At 43.6% G+C, this 23,526-nt stretch overlaps 1 protein-coding gene across 3 annotated transcripts in view; it reads right to left on the reverse strand.

Moving 5' to 3' along the window:
* The window catches only part of DEF6 (DEF6 guanine nucleotide exchange factor), a 48,885-nt gene that overhangs the window by 19,822 nt on the left and 5,537 nt on the right, over positions 1-23,526 (reverse strand). For all 3 annotated transcript variants that reach the window (XM_063453074.1, XM_063453073.1, XM_063453077.1), the window contains exons 4-7: positions 10,369-10,587; positions 7,747-7,893; positions 2,103-2,211; positions 180-478 (exon numbers count right to left, since the gene is read on the reverse strand). In XM_063453074.1, the coding sequence (XP_063309144.1) occupies positions 180-478; positions 2,103-2,211; positions 7,747-7,893; positions 10,369-10,587 (774 nt within the window). The remainder of the gene's footprint in view (positions 1-179; positions 479-2,102; positions 2,212-7,746; positions 7,894-10,368; positions 10,588-23,526) is intronic.

Genomic DNA, 23,526 nt, shown 5'->3' on the forward strand with positions numbered 1-23,526 from the left:
TTGAGGATATTAAACCATAATAGGTTAGATGCAATATACTGGTAATTGTTCCAAATGCTAAGGCATCTCCAACAGTTTGTCCCACCTGCTGGAAGCTGATGTATTTTATTTTTGTACAAAAAAAAAAAGTCTATCTATCTATCTATCTATCTATCTAATCTTTAATTTCCTTATCTCACCTCTTCTGCTTCCCTGAGCTGTACCGCCAGTTGCCTCTGCATCTCCTCCTGTTGCTCTTTGTGTCTATTTTGTTCTTGTTGAATTGCCTCTTCTGCTCGCTTCTGTGCCTCCCTCAGATGCTCTAGTTCCTTTTGTTGCCTCTCCTTCTCATTCTGCAATTCTGCTAGCCTTTGAATTTCTTGCTCCCGTGCTGCTTTACGCTGTTCCCGTTGCTCTCGTTGTTCTCTGCGCCTGCTCTGCAGTTCACGATGCAAGGAGCGGGAACCAGACTGCTGAAGACGTATTGCAGTTTGAATGGCTGCAAAATAACAATTAAATAGGTTAATAAGTAAGGTTGCATATTTTAACATAAAATACATGTTAACTTTTGTTATTTTTAATCTTTATTTTTCTTCTTTATTACGAACATGTGAATTATAATCTAATTCTTGTCACAATAAAGTCTATGGCAGGAATAAAGCGCAAGATGCCTTATTAGATAGCTCATAAAATAAAAGCCATCAACTCTATTGACTCCTTTATGCTACCTATATTTTACAAAACAAAAGCTGTTTCATACATTTCCCAGATACAAATTCATCTAACACCTTTAATTGGACAATCATGCCACCTCTGGCTCCATGACTTCGAGCTCCTCAACTCAAGACACCAAGTCTATCTCTAAAGGCACATGTGTGTAATGTTCTTTTCCAATATTATCTCTAACCACACAAGATTGATTCAGCAGATCCTGGGAGGTACATCTAAACCAAAAAGTAAATGGCCGTACCAAGGTAAAAAACAAACTAATTTCACAGCTGTCAATGGAAGGCCATGGTCCTGTTAATCTGTATTTCCGCCATATATACTTGAGATAAATTGAGATTATTTGAAATAGATATGAACTCCAGATTGTTTCTTCCATTTCAGAGACACATGCTACATCCTATTATTTCTTATTTATTCAGGGCTGCCCTTCTGCTAATCTTGACTAAATTGAGAGCAATTCCAATTAATAATGCTGTTACATATAGCTCTAGTATCCTTCTGCCTCAAAGAAAGATGTAGCAAAGCACACAAGTCAATGCAACTCTCTTTCATATATGCACCTTAACTTTGCACCCTCCTTTTATAGGGCTGGGTTGGACATAACAAATGCCCAAAAATCGAATCTGTCTGAGTATATATCACAGGTCCTTAGGGGATATATCTCTTATGACAGTATTAAGTGTTTGTAATATTTTATCTTTACCTTACATTTGTCCCTTCCCTCCTTCATATTTTAGCCAATCTACACACAAGAAAATATCTCCTTGTATGAAGTTAGAAGGTTAAAGTATTCCTAACACTATAGTGTCCCTCTGCCTCTGCGCACCCTTTATCCCTAAAAACTCTTTAACATTTATCTTAATTCCAGCACTGTCACGGCAATGGGTGAAGATTAATGCGCATGCATTCAATCTTGGTTGAACCACAACTTGTGGAATTTGATACATTTTTATCCCCTAGCACTGACACCAATTGATGCTTAAAGCATTGTGTGTTACACTGTGTTGCACGGATCAACAGTTACACTGGGTATTTAGTTACATTTGGCTAAAGCAGTTCATTACTACATCCAAGCAGGGATTTTAATAAGCACAATTTTATTTATTTTTTATTGTTTTCCCATCATTGAAGTCTAATAAAGTGTGAACCACTGATTTATTACTTTTGAATTTTTGTCTGCATCTTCTCCTTTCTTTTTCTGATCCGGCTTGATGCTGGATTGGAAATTAGTATGCCCTGTTAGAATTTGTATGTTTTTTTTTTAGTATTCGGCTACTGCCTAAATCACAATAAGCAGCAGAGAATCTCAAAGTCCATTAGGCTTAAATAACAGCTTCTACATTCCATAACATTGTTCTAATTTGACACAGTATGTTATCAGAACATATATATACCTGTCACCCATTCTTGTCTGTGTTTTGTGTCTGATGCACTCATTTCATGGGTTTTAGTGGTTGTTTTGACACAGAACATGCAGCGTCTCCCATCCCTATCAGGAAGTATCTATGAGAGAAAAAAAGACACACATATTTCTAGCAAAAATACTTATGAAGAGTATACTATGAAATGTATTAACATAACTCATTTAGTTATCCTACATAAACAAATTAGACTTACTCTGGAAAGTTGGAGTGCAACCACTCACTACAAAAACAACAAAAAATCTAATCCAATTTTACCAAGGTAAGGTCATTTTTAATCCCATGCTTCACGTCTGTATCCAACACTCTACCAAAGAGTTCACTAATTGTACCTTCACTACAAAATAAATAAATAAATATTATGTAAATTAATATTGTGACAGAGGTCCTGTACTCCAACTGAGTACCTCCGCCAGGTCCTCTTTCTGGGGCCCTGGAACACGCTGAAGCTTGACTGGGGTCGCTAAGGACTTCTTCCACCCTTGACCAGGCTACAACTCTCTCATTCCAGGCAGGTATTGTCTCCTCTGCCTGCAGTGTTTCCAGCTACTGCCTTTACAAAGGCACTTGTGATTCTCAGGCCTATCTCTTTTTTAACGTGTGCCAGGAATCAAGGACCAAAGCATCTCATGATTGTTAACTGTCAATTTTCCTCGCATATTACTTCTTCTTATTATTATTGCATATTACATATTATTAAGTAATATTACTGTTACAGTATTGATTTGTGTCACCGTTTAGAGTTTACATTTGCAAGTCTATATTAAACACAAATATCCTGAATAAGTACTCCATTTAAATTTTTTATACTTTTTGTGCCTTCACCACTGATTCACCCACAGAACTCTTAAATTACTTGTGGGTTTAGAATCAAATCAAACCTAAATGAGTGTCATTCATTTTAAGATTTTGAGATTAAAGGAAAAGTGTTACTACTTACCTGGGCCTCTACTACACACTTGAACTACTTAAAGAGGTGGGTGTTACACTTCTTTGCTCCTCCTCAGCAGTTAGTTGCTTTGCCCTTCTTGGGGACAGTTCCTCAAGCAGGGCAAACCTTCTCCATGATGCAGACAAGCTGGCTTCATTGCCAGCATGCCAGCATCTGAATGGAGTAGTGTACCATCACATGTGCACTGTGGTTGCTATGGGGGTCCTCCTGTGAGAGGTCTCTTCTGCTCTTCCTGTCTCTCAATTCTTTGGTATAAGTTTCTACTAAGGAATTAAGAGACAGATTGGAAAAATAATATTTTAAAGTAGTTTTTCCCCCCCAATCTATACATTTGCTTGCAAAACTGCAAGCTGAATGTATAAAAGGAATCTGACGCTCTTTAGAAATAACTAAAGTAACTATGGGTATGACAGCTTCCATAAAAGCTATCGTTTGCTTCATGTATGTTTACCTAATAGAAGTTACTCATAATAAGTGATTGCATGTGTACTACACTTCTGCATAATTGAATTATAGAGAGCACTCAAGTTCCCCTTAAATGTTAGGTAAGAGACCAGAAAACAGTCGACCTAGACCATTGTCTGCATGTTTTACTGCACTACACAGATAAAGTGTCTGACTTTGAAAGAAAGGAATGCAAGTCCAATCAATTACATGTAAATACTGTAAAGCAGACACCCATACCTGCACCAAGATTAGGATTGCAATTAGACAAACACTAGAATTTCTATCCAAAGTGCTTCAATGACTGAAGATAGGTACTCGTATTAAAGGACCATTACACACAAATTTAAAAAAATAAAAATAAAAGTTGAAATTCACAATTTTTCCTCCCAATGAATACATGCATGTTTATTTTACGCATGTATTTATTGGGGGTATATCTTAAAAGAGCTTGCAAATACTGCATTTCTTTTGAAGTGCAGCCTTTGCAAGCCTTTCCCTTATACCTGGAAGAGACTTGTGGCGAACAGAACCTTGCCACAGGCTTTTGGAAGGGCCTGCTTGCCAGCCTCCTGCCAAAAGAATATGGGCTGGGTCAGCGACTGTAAAGACCTATATTTTATTCCTGCTGGTTCCCCTGGTTCAGCACTTTCCATACGCTAGCTCACTGGCGGCTGTTCACATGGATAAAAACTGTGAATAGACTTCAGGCCGCGAATGCCCTGGAACTATTTTCGGCACGGAAACTTTGCGGTTCCCGGACGGTCCCCAGAGGCATTTATACGCGATTCTATGGAGCTGTTTTGGGCATGGGACCATGCGTGCAGTCGGCCAAAACCATGACTTTCAGGAAATTCCTGAGCCTCTGAACCGATGTGTGTGATTTTGGGATATGTTGTTCACCTAGATCAGGGCTATCAGGGGATGTAACTTTTGTGGGGGTTTTGTATGTTTTAAAGGTATTTTGGGGGTTTTATAAAAATGTGTGTTTTTGTGTCTGGAGATAATTGAGTTAATACAGTACTTGACTCAATTATCATCCAGGTACAGAGGAGGGATTGACCTAGTTTGTATGGGAGCAAAGAAGCGACCAAGGGTGACGTACTCCCACACAGCAACCTGGGACAGACAGGACAGAGCCTGGCACCGGAGACTACCTGACCAAGAGGAGTAGGAGCTGTGCGAGGGGAAAAAAGGGGGCGGGTACGACCTATGTCACATGGTCGGCCGGGTTGCTATAGCAACTACCATTCCTCAAACTCCATAGACAAGGAGAAGAGGGAGGGCTTAGGAGAGACCCCTTACCTCTCAGGATTATGGGAAATGTAGTACAGGGATGGGGGAATATAGAAAGGAGCATTTACAAGATAATGAGAAATAGAATAGGATTAAAACTATGGATACGGTTAAGTAATAAGGAAGGGAGGAAAACAAACATATTAAAAATACGAGGTAAATAGACATTGAGGACATATGAATGTAAAAACACATTGGTAAATATAATTACAGACTGATTACAATATTTAGGATATTTAAGAGTACCATATGATATAAAGGTGCTAAAATACGAAATTTTTAAAACCAAACATAGGTACTTGGTTAGTCTTCCCTTGGGGGGAAGATATGTGAACCTCGCCATGGGATTTTGGAGGGGCCTCCTTGCCAGCCTCCTGCTAAAAGACTATGGGCCAGGTCAGTGACTGTAAAGACCCATATTTTATTCCCCCTAGTTCCCTTGGTTCGGCACTTTCCACAGAACTGAACGCTAGCTCACTAGCGGCCATTCGCATGGACCAAAACCGCGAATAGACTTCAGGGGGATTTAGCCGCAAATGCCCTGGAACTATTTTCGGCATGAAAACTTTGCGGTTCCCGGCCGGTCCCCAGCGGCGCTTAGCAGCGATTCTATGTAACAGTTTTGGGCATGAGACCATGTGTGCGGTCGGCCAAAACTATGACTTCCAGGAAATTCCCGGACCTCTGAACCGATCTGGGTGATTTTTGGATATGTTGTTCACCCAGATCGGGGCTTTGTGGGGGGATTGTATGTTTTAAAGGTATTTTGGGGGTTTTATAAAAATGTGTTTTTGTGTCTGGAGATAATTGCGTTAATACAGTACTTGACTCAATTATCATCCAGGTACAGAGGGATTGACCTAGTTTGTATGGGAGTGTCCTGGATATGAGAGCCAATGTGATTGTGTATTTGTTTCTACTGTGGTTTGCTCTCAGGTCCAGGGGGGAGTGCCCTTGCATGGGGACTGTCATAAAAAGCCAAGTGTGGCCCCATTAAAGTCACTTCACCCTCAACACGCAGCCTCGTCTCGTGATTTTAGGGAACAGCTATACCAGCTATACCTGCTTCGAATTGCTATACTGGCTATAATCACTAGCTCCTGTAAGAGCTACACAGCTGTACCTGCTAGACTCTCTGGAGTAGGAGAGGTCCACTTACTGGAAGCTTGATACTGGGCTTGGGTCTAGGGCGGGTGGTGGACAGCGAGTGGCCTTTTCCTGCCAAGCAATTTTCAGTAAAAATCAATCCAATGTTTGTACTCTTTATCAGGTCCAAGATATTTTTCTAGAAAATCTCAGGAGCAATGACATATATGCCAATGTGGGCTTTTTCAATGTGGCTCTTATGCTTAACTATCTGCCTGCAGCAGTACATGTCAGGATAATGTGTACCCAGCATGCAAAATCTAAGACAATTATGTGAAAGATAATTGAACATATTACAGGTCCTTAGAAGTGGCAATGCTTAAAGGAACACTATAGCGTTAGGAATACTGAAGGTTCATTAGCAAGTGATCAACCAATAGTGAACCATCACCTAAATCATCTACTGCACTACTTGGAGGAAAGACAACTTGCATATACTTCCAGACGTAGGATAAGGGCTATGGGTGGCTACAGCCCATAACTTTACATTTCCACCCTAAAGGTTGTTTGTGTTAAATTGTTTCATTGTTTCATCTTTCAAAATTCAACAACAGTGTCTCCTTTTACAGCATTTGAAAACATATCCATTATTGGTGGTTATAGAGTGCAAATGGTTGTGCTAAATGAAAAATACTGCAACGTACAGCATGTGGTCGATAAAACATAGTGTGGTTCGTCTGTACCAATCTAGTTTAAGGTAGGTTAGGTCTTCTTACTGCAGGGGTAGATACCTAGTAGGTTATGTGGGGATAGCTATGCAGCGTCTATATTCAGGATGGATAGGCTTGTGGCACATCGTATTATTATAGGAATAGTAACCTGTTACATTAACCTTTAGGCATAATCATATAGCGTCACGCGGTTCATAATTGATTAATGAGAAAGGTAGTGCTGACATGTCGTAACATAGTTGTGAAAGCATGTGATTGCCTACGTAGAGGTGTGTAGATTCAAGCGGGTGGGCATTATTTTAGAGTGAGCGTGTGCCTGTTTTGTAGGATGTTACGTATGGTGGGTATCAGTAAGTATGGAGATAGGCATTTGAAAGACCGTTGTGCAGCGTTTTTGGGTGCAAAGCAGTTCATATTTAAACATTGGTTAACAGTCCATTACATTATGTAACAAAACTGAAAAGGTAATAGTTGAGCTTTGCGTTTGGTCCTTTACTACCTTGTAAGGATAGGTGCGGAATTATTTAACTCTTGTGACTCATTATCTGTTTATGCCAATACTATTTCTGTGAGGTTCTACTCGCGGTTTGTTTTACCCGTGCTGGTGTTATGTTGTTTACCTTAACTAGCGGCCTTGCTTTTAGGGACGGGCAATCCAACACGTTTCGGTGGTCATCCTCTCAAGAGCATGTCATGAGTGAACCCTGAGTGTGTTAAGGTGGGTGTCTGTTGGTGTTTCGTGCAGGGGTTTATTTAATTGGCCAGTGTCCTCTTCGTGGGTCTATACTGGCCTGTAGTTCTTCCTAGTTCTGTCCGGAGTTCGGTTCATCGTCAATGACTCTGGGTAGAGTGTGGGTCTTTGTTTCCTTAGGGCATTGAGCGGTGCGTCTAGTTGTTACTGTTATATGGGTATTCAGTCGGGTGGTTGGGCGTAAGAGGTGTGGGCGAATGTCGTGACCTAAAGGTTGTTTGCTACTGAACAGGTAAACTTATTCCCTGTCACCACCCAGAAATAAATCTCTAGCATCAGTCCCTGTCTTTTCATATAAATCTTTCCAAAAATGCTTTATTATTTGCAGGTTTATGTTGTATGTATGAAAATACTAACCTCAACTCCACAGTCTTTGACTATATTAATACTCCCCTTCTGTTCTTTACATTCCTCGCTAACATAGTAACACAAGGAACTGGGTTTCAGTATAAACCAACGCTCAGTCCACGTCCTCCGTAAATTGCCTTTCTTAAGAAGGTAGCCCTGAAAAAAAAAGATAACCAGTTATTATTATTATTTATTAAGTGCCAACAAATTCTGCAGAGCTGTACAACAGGTGGACTAACAGACAAGTATTTGCAACAAGACAAGTGAACGCACAGGAACAGAGGGTGTTGAGGGCCCTGCTCAAACGAGCATACATTTCAAAGGGAGTGGGGTAAAGTGGCACAAGAGGTAAGGGTAGGATATAATTCATTCAGACACATGAGTAGCAACACTGGTGGGTGGAAAGATGAGAAGCTCTGTTATGGACAGGTTAAGTTTAAGAAAGTGAGCAGCCATCCAGTTAGAAATAGCAGAGAGGCAGTCACACACACAAGTCAAGAGGAACATCAAGAGATCAGAAGAGGAAAGATAGATTTGTGTGTCATCCACATAGAAATGATATTGGAAGCCAAAAAAAGCTGATGAGTTTACCAAGGGAAGCATTATAGATCGGGAACAGGAATAAACCTAGGACAGTACCTTGGGGAACACCAACACCGAGGGGTTGTGGATAAGAGGAAAAGCCAGAAAAAGAAACATTGAAATAATGCTGGGAGAGGGAGGAGGAAAACCAGGAAAGAGCAGAATCACGTAGCTCAAGATTATGTAGTATGATAAGAAATTGGTGATGATTAACAGTTTCGAAAACAGCAGAAAGGTAAGGAGAATTAATGAGTAGTAACCACTGGATTTAGCATAAATTAAATAATTGTAAACATTGGTCAGGCAGTTTCGACAGAGTGATGAGCGTGGAATCGGACTGTAGTGGGTCAAGCAGAGAGTTGGATTTCAGGAATTCGGTCAGTCTAGCATACACAACTCTCTTGAGGATCTTGGAAGCAAGATAGGGTGGCAGTTGGATGATGAGTTAGGGTCAAGGTTGGGCTTTTCTAAAATCATGGTGATGGTTGCGTGCTAGAAGGGTGAAGGAAATATGCAAGAGGAGATGGAGAGATTAAATATTTTAGTGAGGGGCAGAGCAAGAGGAAACAGAGCGTGAGTGAGATGTGAAGGAATAGGATTGAGGGAGCAATTGGTGGGGCTGGAGGACCAAAGCAGAGTCGAAACCTTTGCTGGCATTGTGGGTATTAGTGAACATAGAACAGAGGAGGGAGGCAGGTTGGGTGAGATATTGGTTCTTCGTAGAGAGTGGGTATGAGGGTTTAGAAGTACAAGCATAGCATACATTTACAGTGGAGGAAGTAAAATGCAGTATGAGACTTTCTCCTGCAGCATTTAGCAGTTCTGGAGCATTTTTAATGTAATGGGTCAGTTTAGTGAGCCAAGGTTGTAACCGGGGTCACTAAAATTTTTTAAGGTTCTATGATATCTAGTTCAGAGGAGAGGGTGGAGTTGTAGAGGGAGGTTGCAGAGCTAGGGCAGATGAGCTTTGAGATGGATAGAAGAAGAGTTTGGTGGAGAGTTGCTGTAGGTCAAGACAGTGGAGGTTTCACCAAGATTGATGTACCAAGGATGGTATGATTTGGGCAAGGGGTGAGCAGAGGAGGTAAAGGGCCCTGGGTTGGGAAAGACATCATCAGCTGCTAGAAGCATGATGAGTGACAATGACAAGAGTGAGAGATAGTTTTGTATGGATGGGGCCAAGATGAGATTGTTTAGGAATGTTTGGGAAAAAGGATATAGGATTGATTTGGAACATTAAACTAGGAGTAGGGAGAGTGAGGATGAAGTGTGAGAGGTTAAGAAACTTTAGGTGTGTGCTGAATTTAGGTGGGTGAAGGGCAGTGTGGGAGTGCATCTGAGTTCTGTTCAGGTGTGAGGCAGGAAACCTTTAACTCAGGCTGTGGGAGAAAGATAATAGGGCCAAATAGGCCTGCAATAAAGCTATGATGCATCTATACACAGATGAGGTGACGGTTAGTCAAGCAAAACAAACAATTGGGGTACAGAAATTACAGAGAAAATACATTAGAGATATGCTAATAGGTGAATAACACAATTAAATAATCAAGACAAATATATGCAGTAGGGATGGCTAAACTAAATTTAGCGTACAGGACAAGACATAAAGGTAAAGATAGAAACAAATGATATATATACCCAGGTTGTAATAGAGAAAACAATGTTAAAATAACAAACTAGTGGAGAATAAGAATACATAAATAAATGAATAAAATATATACAGGTGGGTAAAATACAATGAAGTGAAAATGTGCAGGATACAGTTACATCAGATGATAACTAAGTAGATTTAGTAGAGACATGTGGATTTTAGGAAAGGGCAATGTTAATAATAAAGAAATTTAATGATTAATCATAACTAATTACCATTGAGCTCACTGACAATAGATGCAACCACAAACCTTGATTCTCATATGGATTGCGTGCTAATTACAGAACCATGAACAGACATACACAGACACAATAATGTAATGAACAGATAGGCAAAGTTTAGGATTTAGGATTTTCATTGACATGGGTGATATGCAGACAAATAGTAACGCCTCCTACCTGTTTCAACACATCCTGAATGACTTCTTCATACAAATCCTGAATAGCCATGCTCAGACTTTCACGACTTATCCCCTGCAGGATTTTTGGTGAAGCCACTAACTCAAGGAACTGCCAGACGGACAATCCAGGAGACATAGTAGATAAGATTTCTCCAAAATCCATTTCACCAACTTCTAAATGGGTCATCGCCAATAACTTTTGCAGTATATATTGCACCTTTAATAGTAACAGTTATACATTACAAACGGTCAAATGAAAATCTGTATAAAAAAATATGCAAGTATAAACTAAAGTGTAAAATCGGTACATAATTTTAAGGAAAAGAAAAACGTACAAGATAGCCTAAAGCAGGGCTTGACAAATCCGAGACGCCAGATCGCCACGGCGACTAGAAATTTCGCTCTGGTGTCTGGGATTTGCCAACTCTCTAGCTTTGACGGCGGCCGCCATGGGGAATACTGCAGGCGGGCGGCCACCCTGAAGAGCATGGAGGAGGCAGCCGCCCGCTGGAGGATTATGGGCGGTGCGCAAGGGAGCAGAGAGGAGCTACAGGCAGAGTACTGCTCCCTCGCACACAGGAAGAGTGCAGCCCCACTGGACACCAGGAAAGACCCTCTCAGCTCTCCAAGAGGTAGGGAGGCTGAGTGGGTTTCAATTCAAACAAAAATGTGTGTGTGTATGTGTGTGAGTCTGTCAGAGTGTGTGTATGTGTGTGAGCCTGTCAGAGTGTGTGTGTGTATGTGTGTGAGCCTGCCAGAGTATGTGTGTGTGTCTGTCAGTGTGTGTGTGTCTGTCAGTGTGTGTGTCAGTGTGTGCGTGTGTGTGTGTGTGTGTGTGTAAGCCTGTGTGTGTCTGTCAGAGTGTGTGTGTGTGTGTCTGTCAGAGTGTGTGTGTGTGTGAGAGTGTCACAGTGTGTGTGAGCCAGTCAGTGTGTGTGTGTGAGCCAGTCAGTGTGTATGTGTGTGAGCGAGCCTGTTAGTGTGTGTTTTTGAGCCTGTCAGAGTGTATGTATATGTGTGTTTGAGTGCCTGTCAAGCGTTTGTGTGTGTGAGCCTGTTGTCAGCGTGAGTGTGTATGTGAGCCTGTCAGAGTGTGTGTGTGTGAGAGCCTGTCAGTGTGTGCACGTTTAGGTACCTGCCACCTCCAATCGCATGTGCTTTTACTCACCTTTCTTCCCATTTCCCACGCCGTGCCAGATTCACCATGGCTGAGATGATCAATCTTTATGATCTCAGCTAAGGCAATGCTTTCCCTTAGAGATGCATTACATTAATCAATCTCTATGATGAACATTCAGCGCCTCCATGCAGAGCTTGGAGACACTGAACCAGTGACCCAGAACTCTCTAGTGGCAATCTGAGTGACTGTCACTAGAGGTGTGACTAAGCAGCAATGTAAACTCTGCCTTTTCACGGAAAAGGCAGTGTTTACACTGAAACGCCTGCAGGGACAGGCTATAGACACCAGAACAACTACATCAAGCTGTAGTGGTTCTGGTGACTATAGTGTCCCTTTAAGAATTGCACTTTCTCGTTGAAAATTACTGGCTCCTAACTTTTTAGCTGGCTCCTATATTCCAAACAAATTTGTCAAGCCCTGGCCTAAAGAGGAAATGATAAGCAGAGGCAGCTCTCTAATTAGGCGATTTAGGCGGCCGCCTAAGGCCTCGAGCTGATGGGGGCCTCGCGGCCGCCTAAATCGCCTTAGGGCAATGTGACAGGTCGGGTCCTCGGTCAGAGACCGCCGGGTGCGAGGCCCCTCCTATGCCTGCCCGGGAGAGAGCCAGCCTGTCTGCAGCTCCGCCGAGTGCAGAGCTGCAGACTGAGTGGGTCTCGCGATCTCACCCAATCAGAGCGTTGCCGCGGGTTACCACGGCAACGCTCTGACTGACTGAGATCGCGAGACTAAACTCACCACGTGGTCTGCAGCTCTGCACCCGGCGGAGCTGCAGACTGTAAAGGGAGCCCACCGGACCACCAGGGAAACAGCCTGGCCGCCCACTGGACCACCAGGGAAACATAAGGTACCCTCTGCCCCAGCCACCCCACCACCCTCTGCCCCAGCCACCCCACCAGCCACCCCACCACCCACAGCCACCCCACCACCCTCTGCCCCAGCCACCCCACCACCTGTGCCCCAGCCACCCACAGCCACCCCACCTCTGCCCCAGCCACCCCACCACCCTCTGCCCCAGCCACCCCACCACCCTCTGCCCCAGGCACCCCACCACCTGTGCCCCAGCCACCCACAGCCACCCCACCTCTGCCCCAGCCACCCCACCACCCTCTGCCCCAGCCACCCCACCACCCACCCCACCACCTGTGCCCCAGCCACCCACAGCCACCCCACCTCTGCCCCAGCCACCCCACCACCCTCTGCCCCAGCCACCCCACCACCCACAGCCACCCCACCACCCTCTGCCCCAGCCACCCCACCACCCACCCCACCACCTGTGCCCCAGCCACCCACAGCCACCCCACCTCTGCCCCAGCCACCCCACCACCCTCTGCCCCAGCCACCCCACCACCCACAGCCACCCCACCACCCTCTGCCCCAGCCACCCCACCACCCTCTGCCCCAGCCACCCCACCACCCACAGCCACCCCACCACCCTCTGCCCCAGCCACCCCACCACCCACAGCCACCCCACCACGCTCTGCCCCAGCCACCCCACCACCCTCTGCCCTCCTACCACCCCACTACCCTGTCACTGTCCCCCTACCACCCTCTGCCCCAGCCACGCTACCACCCTCTGCCCCAGCCACGCTACCACCCTCTGCCCAGCCACCCTACCACCCTCTGCCCCAGCCACCCTACCGCCCCAGCCACCCTACCACCCTCTGCCCCAGAAACCCTACCACCCTTTGCCCCAGCCACCCTACCACCCTCTGCCCTCCTACCACCCCACTACCCTGTCACTGTCCTCCTACCACCCTCTGCCCCAGCCACCCTACCACCCTCTGCCCCAGACACCCTACCGCCCCAGCCACCCTACCACCCTCTGCCCCAGAAACCCTACCAGCCTCTGCCCCAGCCACCCTATCACACTCTGCCCTCCTACCACCCCACTACCCTGTCACTGTCCTCCTACCACCCTCTGCCCCAGCCACCCTACCACCCTCTGCCCCAGCCACCCTACCGCCCCAGCCACCCTACCACCCTACCACCCTCTGCCCCAGAAACCCTACCAGCCTCTGCCCCAGCCACCCTACCACCCTCTGCCCTCCTACCACCCCACTACCCTGTCACTGTCCTCCTACCACCCTCTGCCCCAGCCACCTTACCACCCTCTGCCCCAGCCACTCTACCACCCTCTGCCACAGCCACCCTACCACCCTCTGCAACAGCACCTTATACACACAATGCAAACCCTATTTTTAACTTTAGATGTTAGTGGGGGCCTCATGTTTGAGTTTCGCCTAAGGCCTCACAAAGTCTAGAGCCGCCACTGATGATAAGAGTATCTAAGTGAGTCCCCTTATGGCTCTTGTACTATTACAGCAACCCTAAAGTGGTCTTAACAAATAATAGGTAAAATATAACTTTTAATTCAATTAGTTAAAATAACTATAAGTGAAAAAAGGAAATAACGCTAAAAAGCTGAGGGGAACAAAAAAAAGGGGGAAATAATTGCTAACCAGTGTTCCCCTTGTCGGCTGATAGCACCTGTAGCACAGGGTTACAAGTGTAGAGAGACTAAAGGAGATTCTATCAATGTCACAATATTGTATCCCTCAACAGTCCACCCATCATCCTGTGCCACCGTGGCAGCAAAAGCTCCTTCCCCTAAGTTCTAAAGATAGTAGCCGAACTTGCAGAGCGACTACCTGTCTATATAGGTTAAAATAACGAAGCAGGGTGGCTAAACCGGGGAGAGAGTAATGTTATTGCGGCTGCTGCATAATCCCCTGTCAAACCCCTCCACCCACTGCTAATAGCTGTCCCGACGTGCGTTTCGCCGAGTATCGGCTCTTCCAAGGGATCAATAAGTCAAACAATACTTACACTATGAAAGCAACTCCACAAAAATATACAAAGAATAATGTTTATAATATTGTGCACAGATTTTGCACAAGCAGCATTTTAAGGGGCTCTGCCCACATCTCTTAAGGTTCCCTTAAGAAAGAGATTTAATTTAACTATTATCTGTTTGATGTTTGTTAATCGAAAGTAAATTGCCAGACAAATTATGGACATAAGCAGTTATGACTGCTGCTTAAATGCAAAACAGGTGCTTTAACAACAATCTACAAAAAGAACATATCTGTTAACGGGCAAAAAAAAATCAAACCTTTCTAAAATAAAGATTTTTAGATCAGAACGTTTTGCACATAAGTAGGATTGGAAGAAGTTAGATTCAAAGTGTGTAAATGGGATCTTTGTTGGATATTTCAAGTACAGTCAGTCATTCTTATCTAATGTATTATTCAGACACCAGACATTATGACATTTATTAAAAGCAACCTGATCAATGAAGGTGGCATGGTCCTAGATTACTGTCCCACTAACAGGATAATAGCAGATATCATGACCAGGCCTGCACCGAAGTTCAGATTAGAAAAGTTCTTAAAGGTTCACTATAGGGTCAGGAACACAAACATGTATTCCTGAGCCTATGCACCCTGTTCCAAATTATTATGCAAATTATATTTTTCTCATTTACCTAAATAATTGATGTAAATAAAGTCAGCATAATGCTCATGTTATCAACTATTAAGAGTACAATTCAAATTTTATTGATAAACCTCCTAATGATAACAGTATTTTTTTTAAAACATAAACTTCCAATGCACTGTTCCAAATTATTACGCACAGTAAGTTTCAAAACACTTTATAGGTTGTAAAGAACTGAAAATTGGAATTTGTTGTGTTTGCAGCATATTTACTGAAATCAAAAGCTATTTCAATTAAATTTATAACAACATTTTAACTTTTTAAACATTTTAACAGGTCACGTTACATTTTAACGTAGAACCCCTTATTTGATAGCAGCTTCACAAGTCTTGCATCCATTGAACTTGTGAGTTTTTGGACAGTTTCTGCTTCAATTTGTTTGCAATATGTCAGAATACCCTCCCGGAGCTGCTGTTTGGATGTAAACTGCCTCCCACCCTCATAGATCTTTTTCTTGAGGATGCTCCAAAGGTTCTCAATAGTATTGAGGTCAGGGGAGGATGGAGGCCACACCATGACTTTCTCTCCTTTTATCCCCATAGCAGCCATTGATGCAGAGTTAATCTTTGCAGCACGAGATGGTGCATTGTCATGCATAAAGATGATTTTATTATGGAAAGCAGGGAAGAAAGTGGTCAGTCAGAAACTCCACATCTTTACACCTTCGGGGACCCTAAAGGGGCCGACCAGCTCTTCCCATGATTCCGGCCCAAAACATGACTCCACCACCGCCTTGCTGACGTTGCAGCCTTGTTGGAACAGGGTGGCCATCCACCAACCATCTACTACTACATCCATCTGGACCATCCAGGGTTGCACAGCACTCATCAGTGAACAGGACTGTTTGAAAATTAGTCTTCATGTATTTTCCTGCCCAATGCAGCCGTTTCTGCTTGTGAGCATTGGTTAGTGGTGGCCTAATGGAAGGTTTATGCACAGTTGCAAGACTCTGGAAGACTCTACACCTTGATGTCCGTGGGACTCTAGAGGCACCAGCAGCTTCAAATATCTGTTTGCTGCTATGTAATGGTATTTTAGCAGCTGCTCTCTTGATCCGATGCATGGATCTGGCAGAAATCTTCCTCAATGTGCCTTTATCTGCACGAACCCATCTGTGCTCTGAATCGGCCACAAATCTCTTAATAGTGCGCTTATCAAGCTTAAGTTTTCGTGAAATATCTAATGTTTTCATACCTCGTCCAAGGCATTGAACTATTTCACTCTTTCAAGCAGCAGAGAGATCCTTTTTCTTCCCCATATTGCATGAAAATGGTGCTCTGCTTAATAATGTGGAACACCCTCCTTTAGTAGTTTTTCCTTAAATTGGGCTCACCTGGCAATCTCATTATCACAGGTGTCCGAGATTGTTTTCAGTGATCAAAAGAGCCGTGAGACACAATGCCATCCATGAGTTAAACTGAAAAACAAAATATTTAATCTTTGTGACAGTTAAATAGAATTTGCATAATAATTTGGAACAGGGTGTAGTGTTAAAACCACCATCTAGCCCCCCTGGGCCCCTCATGCCTCCATAAATATAGCAAAACCTTACTATAATACTGCATGCTGTTTGCTTCAAAAAAACAAGTTGTCTGCTGATCATCAGAAGTGGTAGCCTGATCTAATCACAATGCTTCCCCATAGGATTGGCTGAGACTGACAAAGAGGCAGATCAGTGGCAGAGCCAGCACAATTCAAACACAGCCCTGGCCAATCAGCATCTCCTCATAGAGATGAATTGAATCAATTCATCTCTATGAGGAATGTTCAGTGTCTGCATGCAGAGGGAGGAGACACTGAATGTTTGGATGCATTTTAGGCAGCAATGACCTAGGTAGGATCTCTAACAGCTCTCTGAGGAGTGGCCAGTGAAGTTATCACTAGGCTGTAATGTAAACACTGCATTTTCTCTGAAAAGACAGTGTTTACAGCAAAAAGCCTGAAGGTAATGATTCTACTCACCAGAACAAATTCAATAAGCTATAGTTGTTCTGGTGACTATAGTGTCCCTTTAAGTTATTTGTTTGGATTGTAACTTTTTCTAAACCTAATGTTTGATGACCTGCAAGGCCTCACAGATGGCATGGCGCATGTGAAGGCAGACCACAGTTACCTGCTGGCGGCACAAGCCACGAAAAATGCCACACTAGAGTGCTAGACCACACAGCTGGGACAGATGGTGTTCCACACACAGGACCTTGACAATAGAGGCCGCAGTCAAGACATTTGCTTGCGGGGCCTACGAGAACAGAAAGAGTCACCTGCATAGCTCTGCCAGATCCTCATTACGATTTTTAATGACCTCCTCCACAGACCAGGGTAAACCCCAATTGAATATGTTAGGGTGCACAGGGCGCTGTGGTCTAATGGCCTACCTGATAGCCCACTGAGAGACATCATCTGCTGCCTCCAATATTATGTGTGGTGACATTCTGTCATCAAACTAATATGGTGACCAGGGGTCATGTGACCAAGCTCATGTATGCCTTTTCTCACAGTGGGATAAGCTTTACCCTTTGATATGGACTAGAAGGGGACATCTCATATGCCCAGCACCCATTGCAACTACTCCCTGACCTGTGCCTGGGAACATTGGGGTACCGAAGGGCCTTGAAACCACTTACCCATGCCCTGGCCTGCCAAAGGATCTGCTACCACTGGATATTACACACAAGGCTACTGATGTTCACCTCGGAAGGTCCTTACTTGTTAAAAAGCCACAGAGACTTTGTGTAAATTTCGGATGTGCTGCAGTTGCCACAAATAAATATTAAAATGACCAGACCTATTATCTTTTTACCACTCAATGGGAAGGATACCCACTGGGACTGCACAGCCCCAGCGGGGATGTCACCACAGGCTCGATTCCACTATACCCAACACTGATATGACACGTTAGCTGACCCAGCGCCTTGCTCTTTCCGGGCCTAGCCATGGACAAAAACACATTTTCTTACAAAGGTTGGTCTATTATGTTCACACAAGTGGGGCCTCCAACTGCCACCTGGAGAGGTATCACCCCAAACTGTGACTCTGCTATTGGGAGAAGCCGGATGACCACTCAAGACTGCACGGGTTGAGCTCATTGCGACCTAAGCCAGGAGGGTACACATCCCCAGGGGCTCCCTAGAGAGAAACAAGAGACATGGAAGATAGACCCCCGAACACCAATATACACAGGAGCTTGTCCAACTGCCACCCTAAGACCTGTGGGGTGTCGAGGCCCATAAACTAAGGCACCCATGCACATATCATAAGGGACGGTACCCACATGAGAGGCACTGTTCTGTTTGGTTCTTTTTTGAGTGGCCTTTTATTGTGGCCAGCCTTAGGCACACCTTTGCAATAATCATGCTGTCTAATCAGCATCTTGATATGCCACACCTGTGAGGTGGATGGATTATCTTGGCAAAGGAGACGTGCTCACTAACACAGATTTAGACATATTTGTGAACAATATTTGAGAGCAATATGCCTTTTGTCTACATAGAAAAAGTCTTAGATCTTTGAGTTCAGCTTAGATCTTTGAGTTCAGAAATATGGGGACAAAAACAAAAGTGTTGCGTTTCCTCAGTGCATCTTCACAATAATATTTGTGTAGAGTGTATGAAGAGAAGAGACAGAGGTCCGCAACAATAAAACTCACAGCAATAAAAAGAAGCACAGGAATGTATCACAGAGCTCCCCTGCATGTGACTGAGTGGGGTCTATGCATTGTGCGCGAGTGTGTGGGAAAGCTGGCTGAATGTGATATGGTGTGGTTGGCTGAATGTGATGCATGGGGTGTCAACCAGTGGCGTATATACAGGGGTCGCCGCTGCAACTGGGCCCGTCACTCCAGGGGGCCGCCCTGTGGATCCCTGCGACCGCCGGAGCCGCACGTGTAGGGGCCCATCGGGTGGCCCAAGCTGTTAGAGCCACCGATGGCTATGGATTTCCAGGTGGCCGGTCAGCGCTTTAACATGAGATGATACCAGCAACCATTAGGAGCCGCGTGGGAGGAAGAAAGGAGTGAGCCAGAGTGGGAACTCTGACTCCCATCATGCTGATCCAACACTGGACCCCAGGGAAGTCACCCTCCTGCATCTAAAAGGTAGGAAACAGGGGGGTGACTAAAATATTTTGTATATATGTGTGCGTTTGTTTGTATGTATGTTTGTGTGTCTGTATGAATGTTTCTCTGCCTGTATGTGCGTATGTATGTGTGTGTGTGTCTGTCTGTGTGTGTATGTCTGTGCATGTGTGTGTGTGTTTGTTTGTATGTATGTGTGTGTCTGTATATAAGTGTCTCTGTGTGTGTTTTTGTATGTATGTGTGCTTGTATGTGTTTGTTTGTATGTATGTATGTAGGTGTGTATATATGTGTCTGTGTGTGTGTGTATGTGTGTGCTTGTATGTATGTGTGTTTGTATGTATGTGTGTGTCTGTATATATGTGTCTCTGTGTGTGTTTGTATGTATGTGTGTTTGTGTACAGTGTACATACAGGGGTCGAAGCTGTGACCGGGCCCGTCACTCTAGGGGGCTTTGCCGCCCTGCGGACCCCTGAAACCGGGTGCCCACCGCCATGTGTTGCGGCTTGACCTGTGCGTTGTAACCACTGTGAGGCCCCCAGATCAGTTTTCTCACCGGGGCCCCATGGATAGTGTGTACCCCCAACCTTGCTTACATTTCTGAAGAGAGGGGGCATGATGCCTGGTTGTCCAGTGGGGATATATTCCCCATATTGTTCTGGGGGTGCACCTGGTCTAAGAAAGAGATGCTAAGGAGGATAAACTGAGAGACAATACCCTGTGGTTTCACAGGATCCAAGTAGGCAAAGGCAATGGTGGTGGTCCTGGGAATGCTGCTTACTGGCTCAGATAGCTGCCGACTAGTATAAACACCTTCTTCCAACTTTCTCTCGTTGAATGTGAATGTGACAGAGCATTGCCATGGTTTCCTGTAGAAGCGTTCTGACCATGAGGGAACATATAATGTGATCTGCACCCAACAGTGGTGCAGACTACATCTTCTCTATCTGCAATGTCACCCCTTTCTCCCCTGCCGGCCTTATGGCAAATCTCACCCTGCTCAGAGCAACAACTTTTATGCTATGCCCATCAGCATGTAGAAGTTATATGTGCCCATGGGTCTGGTAACCATACATGTAAGTCTGTGTTATCATCATCTGTCTGAAGTAGAGCCCCAGATGCATGTGTTCTCAGAATTTTATCATATGCTATTCATGACAAAAAAAACTATGTTTTGACATTTATGGTTTCAAGGTGAAAGGCTAGATTTCCAAGGTAATATGTGTAAGATTTGGCTGTGAGATAAAGCACAGTTGTACAATTTAAAGTGATGCTGCCAGTTTAAAAATGATAGATTCTTAAATCCACCTACATTTAAACATAATTAACATTAATGTAGCAGTATGAAATTACACATAACAGTAAAGTGTAGCTTATAACTAGATGCCATCCCTAAAGGGACACTCCATTGCCCAGATACAAATAAAACAAAATGGCAGATCTTTTGTCTCGAGCCTTTGCAAGCCTTCCCTGACTTTCTGTCGCTGTCAAATTACAGACTTCCCAATGCAGCTCAATGAGAGGTCTTTGCAAGGCCAATTATAATAGCAAGCATAATGGGATAGGAGTTTTCGGAAAGCGCTTTTCTGCCACATTATTATACTCTCTGTATTCCTAATCAGAAAGTGACCAAAAAGTGATTGTTTTGGTCACTTTTGTCATGGTCTTGTAATTTTCATTGTAAATGAGGAAAGTTTAGAGGCCCTTTTGCTGTATTAAATTGTGAAAGAATCTTTCTAAAAGCGTTACTATGGTTACTATGGTTTATTATGGTACATTTTTTATTACCAGTTCTTCTTACTAAGACACATGCATATCTCTATTTATCATTTTTTAAAAAGAAATATTGATTTTCTTTAACAAATACTACCATGAATAATGTAAAATGTTGTTTATTCTGGGATATATATATGTATATATATATACACATATATATACATATATATATATATATATATATAAAACGCGGTAATTTTGAGTCTTTTAAATTGTTTAAATGCACTATTACACACTACTATTAAAATGGATTACATTGACATCATGGGGAAAATAAAAAAATAATACGTTTCAAACTGATAACTCTGTTACATTTACTTTATCTCCTTGTAAAATTTATATTAAGGGGGCACTCCAAACCCATAAAGCACTTTCGTTTGAGGACTTGCTGCTGGATAAAAGCAGAGTTTTTTAATATTTTTTTTTATTTGGGGTGGATTTATATTGAAGGTTGGTTTTAACGTTGGACTGTTCCTTCAATTATTGAAAGCAAGTTATTGGTGATATTATGGGCAATTACACAGATCTTTGATATCTATGGTCTGCTATCCAGAGTGGTGTCATGTTTCAGACTGGAGGCGAGCTGTTCTGTATGATGCATAGATCCCTTCCTGCTCTATTCAAAAGTTTCCAGTATACAGACAGCAGAAAGTCAAGACACAAAATTATATACTGTAACCTGCTGCAGTTTATGCATTACAGTAATCATGGATGCACCAAAAAGCCCTTAGTGGGTGCTGGGTAGCACATTAACTACGGATTGTACAGGCGCAATATAATTATGGATGAGAGGTAGAAGGAGCTCATTGTGCTATGGGAAGACTGAGAAGCACCTAACTCTGCACAGTGCAAAGCTTAACAGGCAGCTATTTAGAAAGTCAGCTGCCCAATACAGTGAATTTAAGAAAAACAAACAAAAGTAGCAAGTCCTAGCAGCGCCTTTAACTTGTCGCCCCACTCCAGACCCAGGCTTTGTCAGCCCATTTAAAGGGACATTATGTGTTTGCTACCTAGTAACACCTCTAGTGGCAGTCCCTCAGATGGCCACTAGAGTTGCTTCCTATCTCAATGCTGCACATTGTGCCATGGAGGTGCTGAACACTTCCCATAGAGATGCTCTGATTTAAGGCATCTCTTTGAGGAGACGCTGATTAGTGCAGTGCGGCGTTTTGCAGCACATGTGCAAAAGTCTCCTAAAGCTTTTCTATGGGAACGCACTGGATTGGCTGAGATCATCAAGTTTGGAGGCAGAGCCAGCCACGGCGAGATACCTTTTCACTGAAATCTAAGTGGGGCTGGTGACCTAAACAGCCACTCTAGTGTATTACTAACACTACTGTGTTCTTTTAAGAATCCCTGGATTTACTTAACAGGCTTACCTCCCTCTACCACTTCTTTCCTGTGATCATTAAAACAAACTGTTAATACGTGTTAGCTAGATGCTCGATTGTTGATATGTCCCAAAGGTAAAGTGCATACCATTTGTATCACATTTTCTTATTGGCTCCCAATTTTCTTTTTCTTTTTTTTATCCTGTCTGTTCTTTTCCAATTATAAATGTATTTACAAGAAATAAATGAAAATGTATTTAAAAAAAATAAAATTTACTTATGTGAGGACCGAAAAAGATTGAGGAAATCAAAAGGTCCTCTTTTCTGACTCTAAAAATAAATAAATTAAGATTATTTGAAAAGCAGTGGTCTGATAGCAGTCTGTGAGTTTGTTACACACACATTGTACATAAAGTTTCATCAGGGAGTTTCATCCTGCAATAACTGAATTATGTATATAATAAAGGCTGTTAAAGGCTTAAAAGAGGGAAAAAATGTTTTAAATAAAAACTGATTACAGCAAGTATTGGCCTTGACACAGTACTGAATATGTGCGCACACCATTGGGCACACCAGGCAAATGCCCTGTGGGCCGCGATTGCCATGGGTCGAGGCCAGCAGGGGAGGTCACAGCGCAGGCCCTGCTGTTATCCATGTTTGGCCAGAGGATAGATTAAAGATCTCCCTCACCGGCCCCCTATGCACACACTAGATTCCTTATAGGCAAAGACATACTACATTCCCTAAACACACACTCTTTACAACCCCTACACACACTACATCACCTATACACACACACTCTACAGCCCATATGCACACACTAGCTACATCCCCTATACACACTATGCCCCCTATAAACACACTCTCTACAGCAACCAGCCACACATACATTATATTACACCACAAACACAACATGACTGAAACCAACCGATTTACACAATACCACACCACAATCCGCTCACTCTACACACAGGCAATCCCACAAGCAGGCTCTAAATACATGCACAAAACTCTTCCCTGGACCTTTTGTCTCCTGGTATCCCATTTATGGAAACACCAGAGACAAGTTGCAAGCAAACACAGAGCAAGCATATTATTAAACTTGCTTGTGCTGTGCAGAACAAATACAGGGCCTTTTTCTCATGCTAGAGCTCTTCAGCGGAGCTTTGCGCATGGTCTGTCCTGGAAGAGCATTTGAACATGCTCACTTTGACAGGGTGTGTGCTTGTCATTTGTGATGACAAAACACACCCTATCTGGCCCCGCTCCCTTCTCAGTGGCCCGCTGTGATTAAGAAATGCC

The sequence above is a fragment of the Pelobates fuscus genome, chromosome 1 (assembly GCF_036172605.1).
Source record: "Pelobates fuscus isolate aPelFus1 chromosome 1, aPelFus1.pri, whole genome shotgun sequence".
NCBI lineage: Eukaryota > Metazoa > Chordata > Amphibia > Anura > Pelobatidae > Pelobates > Pelobates fuscus.